The sequence below is a fragment of the Rissa tridactyla genome, chromosome 6 (genome assembly GCF_028500815.1).
Source record: "Rissa tridactyla isolate bRisTri1 chromosome 6, bRisTri1.patW.cur.20221130, whole genome shotgun sequence".
Lineage (NCBI taxonomy): Eukaryota > Metazoa > Chordata > Aves > Charadriiformes > Laridae > Rissa > Rissa tridactyla.
In genome coordinates this window covers 30,844,037-30,861,067 of record NC_071471.1, presented here as the reverse complement: position 1 = coordinate 30,861,067, position 17,031 = coordinate 30,844,037, and the positions used below count along the sequence as shown (strand labels likewise).

Genomic DNA, 17,031 nt, shown 5'->3' with positions numbered 1-17,031 from the left:
TTGGTGCCTGTAAAGGAGGGACAGGGTGGGAGAAACTTATGTAGTGTTTCCCAAGAAAGTCTAGTGTTTCTGTGCAAGAACCAAACTTCTTGAGTTTTTAGTGAGCACAGGGGCAGTTGCATGCAGCCTTCCAACACCTGAGCTAAGGGAGGCTTCCCACAGCTGCTGAGTTAAGAGTGCCTTCCAGCGAGGCGTGCATGTCGCAGGGAAGAGCTGTGCGAGATGCAGCTGGCAGAAGCGGAACAGTGCCCAAGCAGGGCCAGCCAAGAGGAGGTGCCAGCAACTGCTCCTGCTGTCAGGCTGGCCTTGTTACCCAGCAAGCTTTAAAAATCGAGGTCAGAGTGAGGGCTACTAGTGGATGTAGCAAACGCTCTGTTGCTCTACCAGTTTCCTTCCTTGAGGAAAAGACTTTACAATTGTTATTGCAATTATGCTTTGAGGATTAGTTTTCATTGCCTTGTTTATCCACCATGTTAGAGTTTTCTTTCTTTAATGTAAGGCTGTTGGTTAAAAAAAAATAAATTTGTCTTTGTGAAGGAGCCCAGTATCATAAGGTTCAGTGCTCTTTTCTCCAGTTCATGGGTAGGGGCTTAAATGGATGCTTTTATCATGACTGCCATAGATCTGAGGCTGGCACTTGCTGCTGCGGCAGTTGGTCAGAGCTTGGCAGAAGCGATGCATAAGCTTAGTTGGTCAAGCAGATCAAGCTAATATGTCTCTCCTGCGCTCTAATCCTTATCTAGCTCTGTGATGCTGCGTTGCATTGATGTAGATTCTGTTGGGAGTGGAGGGTGGCTTGTGCTCTACCGCAAAACTAGTTTTTCTACTAATATAAAGATGGTGTTGCAAAAATGGGTATATAATGAGGTGATTGGGTAGCTGGTGTCTGCTGTGTTGACACCTAAGTCTTAGGCATCTCTGTGAATATAGGATACAGGAGAGACTGAATAAGAGCTAAGGTTTAGGAACAGGTACACAGGATCCATATTGCTTTAAATCTTTTTTCACTTAAAGTATCTTAAAAATTCCCAATGGTGATGCAAGTTCTTTTACAATTTTTTTACAAAGGACTTGTATCTCCATTGGGAATTCTTTTTAAGAGAGTACAACTGAAAAAAGGTTTTTATATGTTGCTGAATAGTACTTATGAATCTGCATTTCTTAATCATCTTTCACCACACCTTAGAGGTTGTTTGTGGACCCATTGGGGTCTGGAGGCCAGAGGTGAAAGCTGCTGGTCTGGATTGCATTGTTTCTGCGCTTGGTAGCTGGATATTGGAATTTCACTTCCCAAACGGGAAGGTAGAAACTATGGTAGGCAAAAGGAAATGTGGCAGATACAGCAAGAAACTAGCTAGCACTGGAAGATTTTTCACTCAGAAGTAATCTGGGCCATTTAAGTCTGTATCTTTTTAAATAGACCTGTAAGTCTTGAGTTGTTTAAGACTTCTGCTCTGTAATCTTAGTGGGACAAACTTCAGTAAGGAATATTTTGTGCACATCTCTGATTGCCTGGCATGACATGCTGTGGCTATCTCATTCCTAACTTCTGTCCCAAGCAGTAGTGAGCTTTCATACCGCTGCTGCCAGGCCCAGTGTTTTAAAAACTAATATTCAGAGCTGTGATTCACAGACTGATGTCCATGTAGTCACTGCTGCTCCTCAGTGCAAAGCATCCTGCTCTTTCATATTGTATTTAGTGCTTCAAAATGGTGAAGAAGATAAAACGTACCCCAAATTTAACAACAAACAAGAAAGTGAAGAGAAATCCGTGTAAGAAAAATAAGAAATCAGTAGAAAGGGGTGAATATATTGCTTAACTGGGGCCAACTGGCAGTGAGGGATGGTGCGATGTTCATGGTTCTGTCTTTCATGTCCCAAAAGTTAGCAATGCAGTGAACATCATGTGTGACTTTTTTTTTTTTCCCCAAACTTGGTCCAGCTCTATCTGGTAAGTTTTTACATTCCTTATTAAAGAATAAGATTAAGGAGTCTAAAAAAAAATTTTAAAAAAATTATAAATGGCTGTAACATCTACTGTTCTTTTGTCAGAAGCAGGTCAATGCTGCAGTCAGATTCCATCGTGTGATTTGACAAACAAACCCTGCTGCTTCTTCTGCCTTGTTCTGTCTGAGGAATTTCTTGACTAGTGTGCTCTGTTAGAGCTTTTCTGCCAACAGGCCAGTCCTGCACCTCCAAAAAGCATAAGGTGAGAAATCTCTGGTAGCGTGATCCGGCCCACAGGAGGGATTTCATCAGTGCAGCGATGTCAGCATGGTAACAAAGGTATTTCACATCTCAAACTAACAGAGCTAAGCCGGGAAAATTTTAAGCACTGGCTTGACCCATGCAAATCAGTGTTCAAACATTTCATTGTGCTAAGAGTTGCCATGTGTAAATAATCTTAATTTAGTTAAAGTACAATGGGAGAAGTACTGAATGGCTTTCATAAAATCTAATCTGAGTATTTAAAAAAGCCTAATAATTAACTTTAAGCTGGTCAACAAAGTGATTTAAGTTTTCATGTGCAACTGACCCACTCCGGTATTTTTGATGACACCATGTTCTTTAAGTTTGTGATTTAAGTATTGCCTATATTATTGCAGCATTACTATGATATTTATAAATTTGCCAATTTAAATGTCTTGATCTTGTTCATATATGAAGACAAGTGTAGGGGAGATGGACAATATTTATTGGTAGCGTTGCTGATAATTTGCATAAACAGGGATTTTAATTTCAGTGTCACAACTGGATTTTTAGTTGTTTTTTTTTTTTTTTAAATATGGTAATAGTCTTTGCACGAAAGGGAAATTTATCAGAAACACCAATTTGAGCGTGTTCTCAAGCTAATTAGCTAGTGTGCAATGCAATATAGCAAGACCTGTGTATAGGTGAAGGCTTAATTCATACTTTCTGGTCTTTTGGCTGCTGATTAAGAAATGCAGATTCATAAATGCTATTCAGCAACATGTAAAAAACTTTTTTTTCACTTGTAGTCTCACCGTAGGCCAGTTCTCCTGGCCATGCATGTCCTACTGCCAGGCACTGAGACCCTGCATGGCACCAAGTAGGTACTTCAGGTTTGCCAGAAAGGTGCTGGGCTCACGACCCTTTCCATCCCCAGTTCTGGCAGGCGGCTTGCAGAGAAGGCAGCTCCTACAGAGTGTTTCTGTTTCCCTCCGGAGACCCCATGCTGTGCCCCCAAGCAGCCAGTGTTGAGCTGATGCAAGAGGAGTGAAGAGGAGGAGGGAGAAGGCTGGTCTGATCCTGGGAAGGGACCTCTGCTCTCACCGAGGACTGCCATGAACCCAGGGTACTGGAGTCTCCCTACAAGTTATGGGAGGTGTTGGCCCTCTTGAAGAATCAAGTTTTGTTTGCATGCTTCAGCTGTCCTATTTCTCTTTAGCTGTTGATGTTCATACCTCTCAGATGGTGTCTAAAAAGATGTGCTTTTCCTAGCATCACTCATCAGGGTAGGGTGGCAGGCAGGTGAGATGGTGAACGTGTCCTGAACCCTATTATTAGCCTGAGCTCCTTCTCTGAATAGCTGCCTCTAGTACTTGCCTGGCAGACACCCTAGCAGCTACGTGCTTTGTGGGCGGCAGGTGGAGATTAATCCTGAAACTGAATTTGGGGCATGGAACATAAGTAACGGGGTGCAGACAAGCTGCCACGAGACTGGTAGGGTGCAGGGCCTGTTCCAGTTCAAAAGCCTAAGTAGAGTGCAAATGGATCCTTTTCTCTGAGAGCTGAAAGGAAGGGGGGAGAGGATAATGGGCCAGCAGCTCTCCTGGGGAGAGGAAAGGAGGAGGATTCACTGGTAAGAGGGATATCTGTCTGTTCTGCTAAGCTGTCAGCCAGTCCTAACCCCTGCCTCCTCTGACATTCAGTTCTCATGGAAACCATTGCAAGTACATGCATCTTATCAGGCTTTCCCTCTTCCCTGTCCTCCAGCACGTATGAAGAGGAAAGCAAGCTGTATCCCCCTTTAACATCTCCTCCCGAAAACATGGCAAAGCTGTTTGGCAGCTGCCTTTCTAAATGCAAGTAGTTCATGTCTAGGCTGTGAGGTGCAATCATCAGAACGTGGCTAATATGTGTGGAAAAGTCAGAGTGAGCCTGGAGCGCCAGGGGAGATGCAGAGCACCAGCCAGGATTGCTCAGAAGGGATGGAGGGGCCAGATGGGGCTGCAAGTGGGCCATGAAGACATTCACATCCCTTCTCCCAGCAATATATGTGGCATCTGCTAGTTTTTTTCTTCACCCTATGAGGGTAACAACACTGGGGAAAAGCATCACTGGTAGGCCTTGCAGTTCACGTAGCATAGGTGCCCCTGGCCAGAAACCATATGGAGCCTGGCAGAGACCATGCCATTCAGGACTCATGTGGAGCCTGGGCTGATCTTCTCAAAACCTCCCACTGCCGCTACCCAATGCAAAAGGCTTTGCAGGCTGTCCTCGAAGATCTTGAGCATGACTTGTGGTGGACTTGGTCCCCATGGTCGGGCTAACGCCTACCCAGGAGGGGCTGGGAGCATAATAATCTGCAGGACAACAGCTGTGCCCTTGAATGTGGGTGGATGGTGAAGTTGTGATACCAGTCTCGATGCTGTCCCTCTGCATGCAAGAGTTGGGTACCTGCAGCTGGCATTTTGTCACATCCCTGGGGTGAAAATCCCAGTAAGTTAAGCACATCTCCCGGATGCCAAACAGCCAGTGAACCAGGGCCAGAGCAATTGCATGACAAAAGTCCCCAGGAAATCACTGTCCACGTTGTCTTCCTCACAGAGAATACCCAGGAAGGACAGAATAATTTTGTTTGGGATGTCGTCCCAGAACAGCTGCTGCAGCCACAACTGTGACTCTTCCTCCTCCCAAGGAGACTTTAGAAAATACAAAATTCAGTAATGGGAGTGGTTTGAGACAGAGAAAAGGGCCATGCCACAAGTGAAGGAACTACAAGTCACACAAGTGGTCTCTGAAGTGGATAATTTAGCTTCTCAGTTTGATCCCAGCTCTCAGTTCGATTGCCGGCCAGCAAGACTGTAAATATTAGCTCTCTGCCCCACTTCTGGAGTGAAGCAACTTATTTAACACCTCACAACTTTTATTTTAGCTGTGCCAGCTCTGTAACTTTGGCATGTGAGCAGCTAAGTCATCTAGGTTACTTCCCAGAGTGCCGCATGCTCCTGTCTAAGCCAGATGAGCTGAGTCTAAACTAGTGCTTTACCTGAGCAAGTGCCAAAGCTGTATTGTCCAAAATGACCCCCTTTGCAGAGGCATAGGCTCTGCCTCCATAAAGGAAAAGCATTCCACAGCTCCCAAATGGAGTTGCTCAGTGGCATGAAAGCGCTTATGAAAGAAGCTCACAAAGACAGTTGTGTGACATCTTTACTCCTGCTGCAGGCAATACAGTGGGAATTAGCTGAGAGGCAGCTGGAGGGGGTGAAGAAATTTTGCTTTCTGCTTGGTCACAAAGACCTTGCAGCCCCACTTATCTATGCAGCTGAACAGGGAGTGTGGGGACACTTAGGTGTTATGCCATTGTAACCATCAAACTCTTGTTACCCAATGGCAGATTAGTGTCTTTTTGGTCTATGTGTTCTAGGGACAAAATTAAAAGGTCTGGCCATCACCCAAAGAGCTTACAACTTAAACCATGAGGAAAAATAAAATAATAAAGGAATGGCAGAGAACATCAGAATCAAGCAATAATACGAGGTGAGCGAAGGTGCAGTGCATGAGGCTGATGCATGTGGTGGCTACTGATGAGCCTGAATCTTTCAGTAATCCCACTGGCCTTAGGTGTGTTGCCAGCCCTTAGGAATTTTTTTTATCTCTCTGTTCTTGCAAGAGACGTTTTATGAAACCAGTACTGTGGGCAGGGATCTTCGTCACAACAACTGTCATGGCACAAGGAAGCATATAATTAACCCGTATTTTGTATCGCTTGAAGAGCTGACAATTGTCAGATTTGTAGCTGCAATATTATGAAACTGTCATATATGCTTAAAAATAAGAACGCTTCATTCTCTGGGATGAGGAAGTAAAGCGATAAAAAGGGAAGGACTGAGAGGCACAGAGGCTTCAACGTCTTTTTCTCTTTCTAGGGAGGTACCAGCAAAGCAAGATAAAGTGGATCTATCCTCTGTCTATACATCACTTTTTCAGAGACAACGTAGCCTTGTAAATCAGAAGTAAAATGTTAACAGTAAGCATGGTGCTGGTATCTTTTGTGGTGTCTCTTCTGTTTGTGCAGTTTCTGAAATTGCAATGGAAGCGAAGAAGACTTCCTCCTGGACCAACTCCGTACCCCTTCGTTGGAAATTTGCTGCAGCTGAAGTTCCAAATTCACCATGAGCTCCTTAAAAAAGTATGTATTTTCAGGCAACTAATTAATGGACTCATATGCGGATTGAAAAGTAAACGTGGGTGTTTAATATAGTCTTATTTTGAATGCTAGGGAGGGATTTATTCTAAATTGTATAAATGCGAAAATAGGTGGGGTTTGTTAAAATATCTGTTTCTTGGTTTGAAAATTTCAAGCTTACTATGAAACATGCTATTAGAATCTTATGTGCATATGAACAAAACAATACTGATGATAATATTCCTGTCTTACACATAGGAAAAAGATACATTTTTAAAGCAGAGACTTTAATTCTGTGCAGTCTTTTGCACATCTGTGTTGACTGTTGTACTCACAGTTTCTAAATATCTCATGGAATAGCTGCTGACTGCATATGTGTTTCCAGTATAGAAAGGATGAATTTTTTTTATACTTATTCAACAGATTTTTTTCAAAAGATCTTAAAATAATTTTTTTCCTGAAATACAATTTGGTCAGACTTTCACAAGAGAGTTCAGTCTGCTGAAGCCTGATTGAGCTTTTGAGTAGTTGAACTAATTCATTGTGTGCCTACGCTGAGCCTCTGTTCTAAGTCCAGTTGTAATGCACAGCACTTCTAGAATTTGTATCCTAGTGTTTTATATTCCTTGTACATGAATATTAAATATTTAACATTTAAAAATATAAATAATGGCACCTTACTTTCACTCTTTGTTCTCAACCTTCCTTTTTCTTGGTTCTTCTCTGTCCTGCCAGTTCTTTTCTCCTGAGCTGCGTATTTTAAGGCAAAGTAGTGTGACTCCACAATGTAAAATTATAGCCAGCGCATGTCTGTTGTGTTTTCTTCTATTTCTGACCTCCCAAACCTGAAGAGCAGTGTTGCTCATCCCAAGGTTTCAAAAGCCATGAATTGGTCCTTCCAAACGTGAAATATAACACAACTGTGCAGGCACACGCATATAAAATTTTGCTCAACGTGCGTATCGGTTCCCTCTTGTTTGCTCCCAGGCAGAAAAATTTTATACTCCTCTAGTCCTGCCATTCTTGGGATGTTTTGGCAACTCCTCACTCTTCCCAGCCTACTCTGCCCCACAGACTTGCTACTTTTATCTACGCACTGTTGCGCTTCCCTCAGCCTTTTACTTTTCCATCTCCCCATTCTCCAGCCAGGGAAAGGACTGTTCTGCCTACTTCTGGTGATGTCTGTGTGTGCGTTGTGGAGACAAGGCTATCACAGCTGAGCTGGAAAGGAGAGGGTGATTCCTGCTTCACCCACCTCAGCTTTAATACACAGGGGGAAATTTGTAGGTGGTTCACGTAAAACTCATGAGCTAATGTTTTCTTCTTACAAACTTGAACTGTAAGACATGCAATAAATAACATCACAGACGTTGGAAATATTGGCTGGCTGACATTTTAGGACCATCCCGATCTTTAGTAAATGAGACTTTAGATAGAAACCTGACTTGAAGCTATATTATATGTAAAAATAGATTTGATGCTTTCTTTTCAAAGTCAGTCATCCCTGGGGCATCTGCCAAGGGGAAAAATCTGGTTCATCTTATAGAATCATAGAATGGTTAGAATTGGAAGCGACCTTAAAGACCATCTAGTTCCACCCCCCCTGCCCTGGGCAGGGACACCTCCCACCAGACCAGGCTGCTCAAAGCCCCATCCAGCCTGGCCTTGAACACCTCCAGGGATGGGGCAGCCACAGCTTCTCTGGGCAACCTGGGCCAGGGTCTCACCACCCCCACAGTCAAGAATTTCTTCCTAATATCTAATCTAAATCTCCCCTCTTTCAGTTTTGTTTGATTTAAATCTTGTTTGATTTAAATCTTGTTTGATTTAAATCTACTGGTTTTCACCCATATTGTTCTGAATGCTGCTTTGTTCTGCAGATGGCCAAAATTCATGGCAATGTCTTCACCTTATGGGTTTTAAACACGCCCGTAGTTGTCCTGCAAGGGTTTCAGGCAGTGAAGGAAGGTCTGACTGTCCATGCTGAAGATGTTGCCGGAAGGCCACTAACGAAGACCTTTCACATTTTGACTCATGGAAATGGTAATTATTATTTTCACAAATTCTTTTCATGTGTTCTAACCCTGGTATTGGAAACTGATTTAGAGCCTTGAAGTCCTTAATTTACAGTGGGGAAAAAAGGTTAATATTTCATGAGTTTTTATGAAGCTTTTTTTAATTATTATTCTGTTGGAACAATAATGGCAGAATAGAGCTATTTTAAGAATTTCTATACAGGAAACAGATGACTAAAGTAGAAGAAGAAAGGAGAGGAAAGAGGAATGCTGAAAAAATAAGAATGAAAGAGAAGCTGCTTTGATGTATTAACTGTACCAATCCATTAATTTATAAAGTATTAACAGCATTTTTTCGTTATGATGCTAGGTGTTATGTTCTCTAATGGTCATCTCTGGAAGCAACAGAGGCGTTTTGGGCTTGCGACAATGAGGAAAATGGGAGTATGGAAAAAAGACCAGGAGTATCGACTTCAAGACGAGGCCTGTCACCTGGTGGAATACTTAAAGAAAACAAATGGTACGTGACTCAATATGGAGGCCGGTCTGTGCGATGGGTGATTTTGCTGAAGAATGGGTCACCTGTAGCTTTTGAAACTATGATTACAAAAATGGATTTAAAGTGCAGAGCTGAGTCTTAAGGGTCTGTATCGTATGATCTGCATGAGACGCTGCCTTGCAGAAGTGCTCCATGTGAAACCCCACAGGATGGACTTAGAACTGAGACTCCATGGTCCCTGTCTGTTAGCATTATTACTTCTTGGTTTTACATTACTCATGGTTGCAGAATCAGAGTAATGGCAAACAGTAACAGAGTAAGTGTCACAACACCCCATATCCCTCTGCAGAAAAGAAAAACAAGGCACAAAATAATAAAGGCTTTGACCAAGGCTGCACAACCCTATGGCTCTGCTCTGGCAAGTGCAGTGGCAAAAGCTCACCTTAGATGGCTTGTGGCAGCCTCAGCAGAAAGAGAGGAAGCTTGCTCAGATCGTGCTGCTGAATAACGGGGTGCATCTATAGGTATGCTCAATTATTCTATTATTCAGCTGTCAAGGATATTAGCAAAGAGTAGAAGGTGGTTCTCTTTTCAATTCAGCTGCTTATTCGTACAGTGTCTCAGCTGATCTTCTTTGTACCCTGGTTATTGCCAAACATAAGATCTACTGATGCCAAGGTTCTGTGAAATCTGTGTATTTTTATAACTAGTACTACTACTAATTCCATTCCCACCAGCAGCCTTGCCTTTTTTTGACCAGTGGTGTTTTTTAAATGTCTGAAGTTACTTTTTACTCATGCCTTTTACCAATAAATTGCAATTTGCCATCCAGCAATCTAATTAACGTCAGAAGTGCTTATAAATGTTATCGACTCTCCTTTCAGTGGGAAAAGCAGGACCAGTAAGTGTTAACGGTGAATGCTGTTAACTGTGTTTACAGGAAAACCTCTGGATCCCACTATGCCTGTTGTTCACGCTGTCTCAAATGTCATTTGTTCTCTGATTTTTGGACATCGCTTCTCTAAAGATGATGGAAATTTTCACCGTTTGATTGAATCCATGGATACTATAACAGCATTTGGGAACAGCGTCTGTTTTTTTGTGAGGAAAACGATTTTGTTTATTTGTTTATGTCAAATAGGCAGACAATGAAAAAGGCGACTTGCTTGTTACCTTCGTAACAAAAATAAATACTAGTGCACCTGGAATTGCTGGAGTACACATCAGAACAGTACTTCCAGATGCCTAGTTCAAAACTTGTTTCAATTGCTTATGCGTCATCATAGCACAGAAATTTCCCATGTCTGGTGGACAGGGATGGAAACATACATGTTTGGGAGATGGCAAAGGACTTTCTTGCAAAAGCGCTATTTGTACTACTCCAGTATTTGAAACTATAATTGAAACTCAGTAGTAAAATATAGGTAAAAATATCTGAAAAGCTCTGAAATAGGCGTATCTTAAATTCTGTCTGACAAAGTAGCCTTCTTTACCATTTAAAATCGTATGACTGTCAACAAATGTCAAGAGTATTATGGGTCTTTACTACTTCCTTCACTATTGTTAGCTAATTTCATAGAAACTTAAGTAGAGCAACTGTTTTGAACAGAGGTGAAATATCATGAAATTGCTCAAAGGTAGCTTTTTCCTATAGTTTTTGGCAGCAACACCTGTACCACCTCCGCATGTCCTTATGAGAATTCAGTAATACACGCTGGAAGTCACTCTCCATTAGCTGCTGGATGATATTTGTCTCCATTCAAGACAGCAGCTCCTAACTTCCCATCTGCCCCACTGGACAGAAAAAAGTGCTATATGTTGCTTCTCTGTGAAGCTGTAACTGCAGCTGCAAAAACAGTGGGATAGGTTGGCTCAAACAAGGGCAGTTTTTTTCATTAACTGTTTATGAATGGGAACCACAACGCCGTATATAGTCAGAAGTCAATTTACCGATATACAAGGCAGCCTGCTTCGGCAGAACTTGCTGGAACTCATCCGGCTTTGCAGCTTGCGTGATTTCCACATTCTCCTATTAACGGGAAGCTGCTGTAACCAAGGTTCCTAGAGAATTTGAGGACTAATTTGATACTTTTGGTGAAATAAAATAAACCAAAACTACTTACGATTTTTTTTTCTCCCAGAAGATCCAGATGGAATGATTCCTAAGCTGTCTTCTATTCAGGGTAAACCTGATTAGATATTTCCAAACTGCTCTCATTAGGTATTTGTGTAAGCTGTTCTTAAAAACTCCTAATAGCGTGTCCACAGCTAACAAAAACATTCTAGTCCAATATTTCATTCTGTCCCGCTCTCCACAGTGCTTTCACAGTGATGTAAAATCCTTTAATTGATGGACTGTACTAATCTGTTTTCCTGGTAAGCAAAACAGGTCGTTTTAAGCAAAATTATGCAGTAGGAAGAAGAAATGCAAGCCAGGAATCTGAATAGGTTTGTGGAAAGATAAATCTTTGTAACGCAGCTGCCATTTAAATAGGTGAGCCCAAGAGTTGTGACCTAATGCATAATTTAAGCTGCAGTAATTCCGTAAACTGGAAGGACATGGTGCAATCTGTAAAAGGGGAAAAAAGAAAGGGAAATGAAGCAGAGGAAGGGAATTAATGTAAAAAGTGTTTTGTTTCTTTTTTGCTGAGATGTGGTTTTATAACGGTTATAAGTGCAAGAATGTGAATAGCTTTACAACAATGGATTAACAGTAGGGAACCCACATGGCTCAGTATTTCTATTTCATCTAGTTGTTTTGCGTATCACACAGATGTGACACGTTTGCTTCTTATCTTTGAGAAGGCGTATCTGAGTAGAATCCCCATGCATTCGGTATCCTACAGTAAGAAAACAAACCTGGTATTTGGGTATTTCTATTTTCAGTTAGCAGATGCGTCAAGGAAGTCAGCCTAGATCTGTCGGGTTTTTTTTAGTGATGAGATAGAAATTATACATATGTTGGGTAAAATGAGAACAGGGACATGTTTTATATGAGGTCCTTGCTACTGAAGTTCAGCCTAGCAAATAATTGGGGTACAGAGGAACTTCATTTATTCTTTGTACATCACAATGGAAAATTTATAGCATAAAACCAAGAGAAATTGTGCTCCAGGGAAAAATGGCATTAAGAAGGGCTTTAATGAATCATGGGATAGGCAATATCCCTTCCATGTAATGGTGAAGATGCGGCCATCAGAGTATTTCATTTGCTTTTTCCACTACCCAAAAGCCTGTATTAGGATTCAAATTTAGTTTGCTAATGTTAGTAATACCACATATTGTAAATATCTCTTTTATAGATACATGAAATGTTTCCCTGGCTTGCATGCCGTCTCCTGACACAGTGTAAACAGACTCTGACCAGCATAAATTTTGTGAACGCTCTGTTAGCAAAGGAACTCGAAAGCCACAAAGAAAAACGAAAATCAGATGAAAATAAAGATTTTATTGATTACTATTTGGATGAGATAGATAAAGTGAGTATCTCTGAACTCTTCTTTCTACTCCACTAACAAGGGCTTTTAAGTACTGCTTTGATTATAATGATGTCTAATATAGGTTTAGAAGTATACAATTTCTCCTTTCTACATAGAAAAGCTTATAGGTAGATGAATTAAAAAAAGCTGACACTAAGTGATGGCAGGAGGATGATGAAGTAATACTGTAAGTAGATTTTCAGATAGATTATAACCATAACAATAACAGATCTGCATATGGTTAAGGTACAACTAGAAATTGCCGTTATGATGGGATTTGCAGCAGGAGTAGGAAGCATGTACACTTAGTAACTTTGTCGTGGCTGAAGAACGAAGTGTGTATGTGGAGAGGATAAATTGACAAATGTACTGCAGAATATTAGCAAATGCCTTCATATTATTCAGAAAGTTTTATTTTCTAGCCCTATAATTTTATATATAAATTTTTTTCATTTTGGATAGTATTAGTAAATATTCCTGTGATGCAAGGTGGTTTACTTTTTTTTTGTGTGCCATAACTTATCTTTCCAATTCATATCTGCAGACCAAAGGAGATGCTGATTCTACTTATGATGAAGAAAACTTGATCCAGACTGTCTTTGATCTCTTTCTGGCGGGTACAGAAACTACATCCACCACTTTACTTTGGGCATTGCTCTATATGGTGGTTTATCCTGATATTCAAGGTAAGCACACCCAAACAGTTCTGCAACTTTTTAGAAATTATACATGTTCAAATAGTAGAAGAGCTTGTTCAAAGAATAGTAAATAATTATTAGGGGATGGATCAGGTGAACTGCATGTATCTGTTTCTTGCTGTTTCCTTTCTAACATACAGGCCAGTCATTTTAGGTTTTGTTTTTAAGACATCTATCCTGGATGCAGGGTGTGATTCATCTGATCAGATGGAGAGGTCTAGTCTTTGTCCCTCCAGTGACGATGATGATTAGACTTCAACTGAGGACAAGGTGGAGTCTTCAGGTCAACCCATGACTGCTACTCTTTGTGCTCCTGGCTTCTTTGCAGCAGAAATAATTTCAGTACAGTGGGAGGCTGTTAACACGTGTGTTGCTTCCATGAAGCTTAGAACTTCAAACATAGATATCTACATAAAATAGATAGAAAAAAAGATTGGAGTGAGTAGCTTGAAACTGTATGCTTCTAATGATAATGATATTCACAGAAGAAAGATATACGTTGGCAGAGTAAAATAAGTGAAAAGGAAGAGTCAGAGTGTACAGGTTAGAAAGGATTAAATGGTATACAAATCACTTCAAAGGCCTCATATTTGAGAGTTTAAGCTGGGTACCGGGCACAGCAGGAGACTGGCAAGAAGAAAATGCTGGAAGTGGTAAGGAGAAAGGATCTCCCATTGTTGTTACCTAACACCTCTTCAAAAGACCTGAATTTTGGCAAATGATCTTTCACCCTCTCAGGATATATTAAAACAATCTTAAGTTCCTGATGCATAGGTCAATATCAGTGTAATGATAAAGGCTGTAGTATTAATCATACAATTTCTGCTCAGAAATTAATCAGAAATTAGCATTTCAGCTCAGATTGTAAGTAAAGGCTTTCAGAAAAATTAATTAATTTGTATAAGTGCTTCCCAAGTCAGGTAATTACAGAATAGCACTTAGGCCATCTGTAGATGACAAGCAAAATCTATGTGGTTCTGAGTGAAGAACAATCCTTGATCAGTTACTAAACTGCTCTCATAATACACGATTAGTATTTCATTTTCCAGTTGATTTCATGCCTGTAAAAATAATATTAATTAAGGTCTTTTTATAAATTACCTCAGAGTAGTAAATGTAACAGGAACCTAAATATTCTTATAGAATGACTTTGTCGGCTACCATTATTTTAAAAGTATTACTTGGGTATGCAACCTATAAACAACTTCAGTATCGAATTTTATTCAGGTCATCTGTATGGGAATTTGAAGGCATTCTTGTTTTATAAAATATCTTTTTCATCTTGTTGGATGTTATTCTTACTGTAAAAAGTAATAAGAAAAATTATGAGTATAATGTTTATAGACTATTTGTTGTATGTTTAAAGCTGAATATTCCTCCCTAGAGAAAGTCCAGAAGGAGCTGGATGCTGTTCTGGGTTGTTCCCATTTAATTTGCTACGAGGACAGAAAAAGGTTGCCCTATACAAATGCTGTAATTCACGAGATCCAGCGATACAGTAATATAATCTTAATTGCACTTCCCAGACAGAGCATGAAGGACACAGAGCTGCTGGGATTTCCTGTTCCAAAGGTACAAATATGCTGCATATTTGAACATCTGATGTCTGGTACACTTGTAACAGTTTTTAAAACTGCTTTAATATAACTTTTTAATGACTGAAGCTACCTCAGCTAGTGGTTCCCAAAACACTGTCTTTTTTTTAGTTTCCTTTGATTTAATTGTTCATTTAGTTGAAAAGCAACTGTGATTGAGAATGGCTGATATATCAGTAGGTCTTTGGTAAATTAGATGCATATAGAAAGGCTTTCGAGGCTTTTCCTGACTGGGGACAGGAACTCTTGTGTCCTGTTGGTTCCAGCAGTGCCCCTAAGCTATGACTGTCTCTAAGGCTGGCCTTTTGCAAGGAAATGTGCTCTTTGTCCAAACTATTAGTAGGTTCTTATGTCATTATTTCTGTCGACAGAAAACTTGTGAATGGTGACTGGAAATAAACACCTTACAGCAATCTCAGGTCTGTCTCTTGCCAAAACAGCCTGTCAGCTGGTGAACAGAGGCCATCCAAAAATGGAAAAAAGGTTTTACTGAAAAATGTAGAAATCTGAAATTGTTTTCATATCACAAGCTTTTAAATGCAGTATCTTGCAAACGTTATAGTGAAACTAAAGTTATTTTCACGTTTTGTAACTGAAAGGTACATTAGGGCTTGTTTCTAAATATTCTCCCATCACTGCTTTTCACGCAGTCTCATTTTCATTCCTTTTTTCTGGATCTGCTGAAAGCAACTTTAGCATTGCAGAAATTGTCAAATAACAAAAGGAAATATTAAACTGATACTTATATTCTGTAACTCAAATGCTGAATAAGTAATAAAAATACTTTGTGACAATAGGAAAGATAAAAGCAACAGGTTTCAACAATATGAACATTATAAAATGATAACAATTTATTATTGAACTTATTGGCAGTAAGTAATAAAGGAAAGTCGCAACACTCAAAAGTTTAAACTTCTTACGAAACGTTTTAGAGCTTGATCTCATTTTTGAAAAAACAAGACTTTAAATTAGGACTTTAAATTCGTTGCTGCTTTGTCATTATTTGTTTATCTGATGAATATGATCAGTAAGACAGAACTGAAGCCGCTGCTCCTTTTTTCAGAACACCATAATTTTATCAAACATTGACTCTGTTCTGTCTGATCCTGGAAAATGGGAGACACCTGATCAGTTCAACCCAGGCCACTTTCTGGATAAAGATGGAAACTTTGTAAACAGAGAAGCATTCTTACCGTTTTCAATAGGTATGTGCACTGAACAGGGATTTATTTACTCCATGTGGCAACAACTTAAGATGCATTCATTCCCCGACATAACTGGGAAGGCATCAACAAATAGGTATACAAGCACGTTCTACTTTTTTAAAGATCTCCAGGAAAAGGGAAGTCCAATTGTATGTGGAAAAGATAGGAAGAGAAGGAATGACACGTAGAAAAGTTTCTCTTGGAAGACAGATCCAGTTTCCCTTGGAGGAGAGATCCAGTTATCAAAATAGTAGCAGCAAAATGCATAGCGCTAGGAAGACCGTAAATGTAAACTGTGCAACTCTTGTGATCATTTTTATAATTTCTCGCTGCCTGGTGTAATTATAGATTAAAACTTTTGGTGGAAATACCAGCAGCCTTTCTGTTCTGAATCATAAAACGACAAAGTTAGTTAAGAGAAAAGAACAAAGTCTGCAGAAAACAAGCAAACGAACAAAAAATCCAAGCGGGCTAGAAACGGAGGTGTGATAGAAATCCTTTGGCTGATTGCCTTTTGTCTTTTCACAGGGCACCGTGTATGTATGGGGGAGCTGTTGGCAAGGATGGAGCTCTTTATTATCTTTTCCACCCTGTTGCAGGCATTCAGGTTCACCCTGCCAGAAGGAGTGAAAGAAGTCAGTACAAAGCTTGTTTTTGGGAGCACAATGAAGCCTTCTCCCTACCAGCTCTGTGCTATTCCTCGGTAGGAAATGGTGCCCCGCAGATTCAGGGAAGAATTATTCTGCAAGATGGTTTCTGTATGAGAATTCCTTTTTGCATACCTTAAGATTTTTGCTTTCCTCTTGATTTGGTTAATCATTTCCCTGAATGATGCTTTTCAGAGAGTTGCATCCTGAGGATTGTACCTACAAAGAGTTAATCTTTTGTTCTTGTTTTATGTTTGGAAAAATCTTGGTGAATTTCTCCTGATGCGTAACAAATAAAGACATTAAGGGCAGAAGCAGAATTGTGCCATATTTATTGCTAACTGGAAAGAGGATTTACAGAGAAAGAACTTGTAGCAAAGTCTATTAATTAAAAGTCTCGTGATCAAAGATCTGTGCATTCTTCCCCATAAGCCACAGCTGTGTTTGTGGAGACAGGCTTAGAGGTCTTTCAGCCTGTCCCAGGATATTAGTGGGTGCAGGAGTCAAAAGAAGCTCTTGG

At 40.3% G+C, this 17,031-nt stretch overlaps 1 protein-coding gene across 1 annotated transcript; it reads left to right on the top strand.

Moving 5' to 3' along the window:
* The first annotated feature begins 6,205 nt into the window (after positions 1–6,205).
* On the top strand, positions 6,206–16,571 carry LOC128911146 (cytochrome P450 2J6-like). The gene is made up of 9 exons (XM_054205494.1): positions 6,206–6,376; positions 8,254–8,416; positions 8,759–8,908; positions 9,828–9,988; positions 12,190–12,366; positions 12,911–13,052; positions 14,449–14,636; positions 15,723–15,864; positions 16,393–16,571. The coding sequence occupies exons 1-9, from the start codon at positions 6,206–6,208 to the stop codon at positions 16,569–16,571; spliced, it is 1,473 nt and encodes a 490-aa protein (XP_054061469.1).
* The last annotated feature ends 460 nt before the right edge of the window (positions 16,572–17,031 follow it).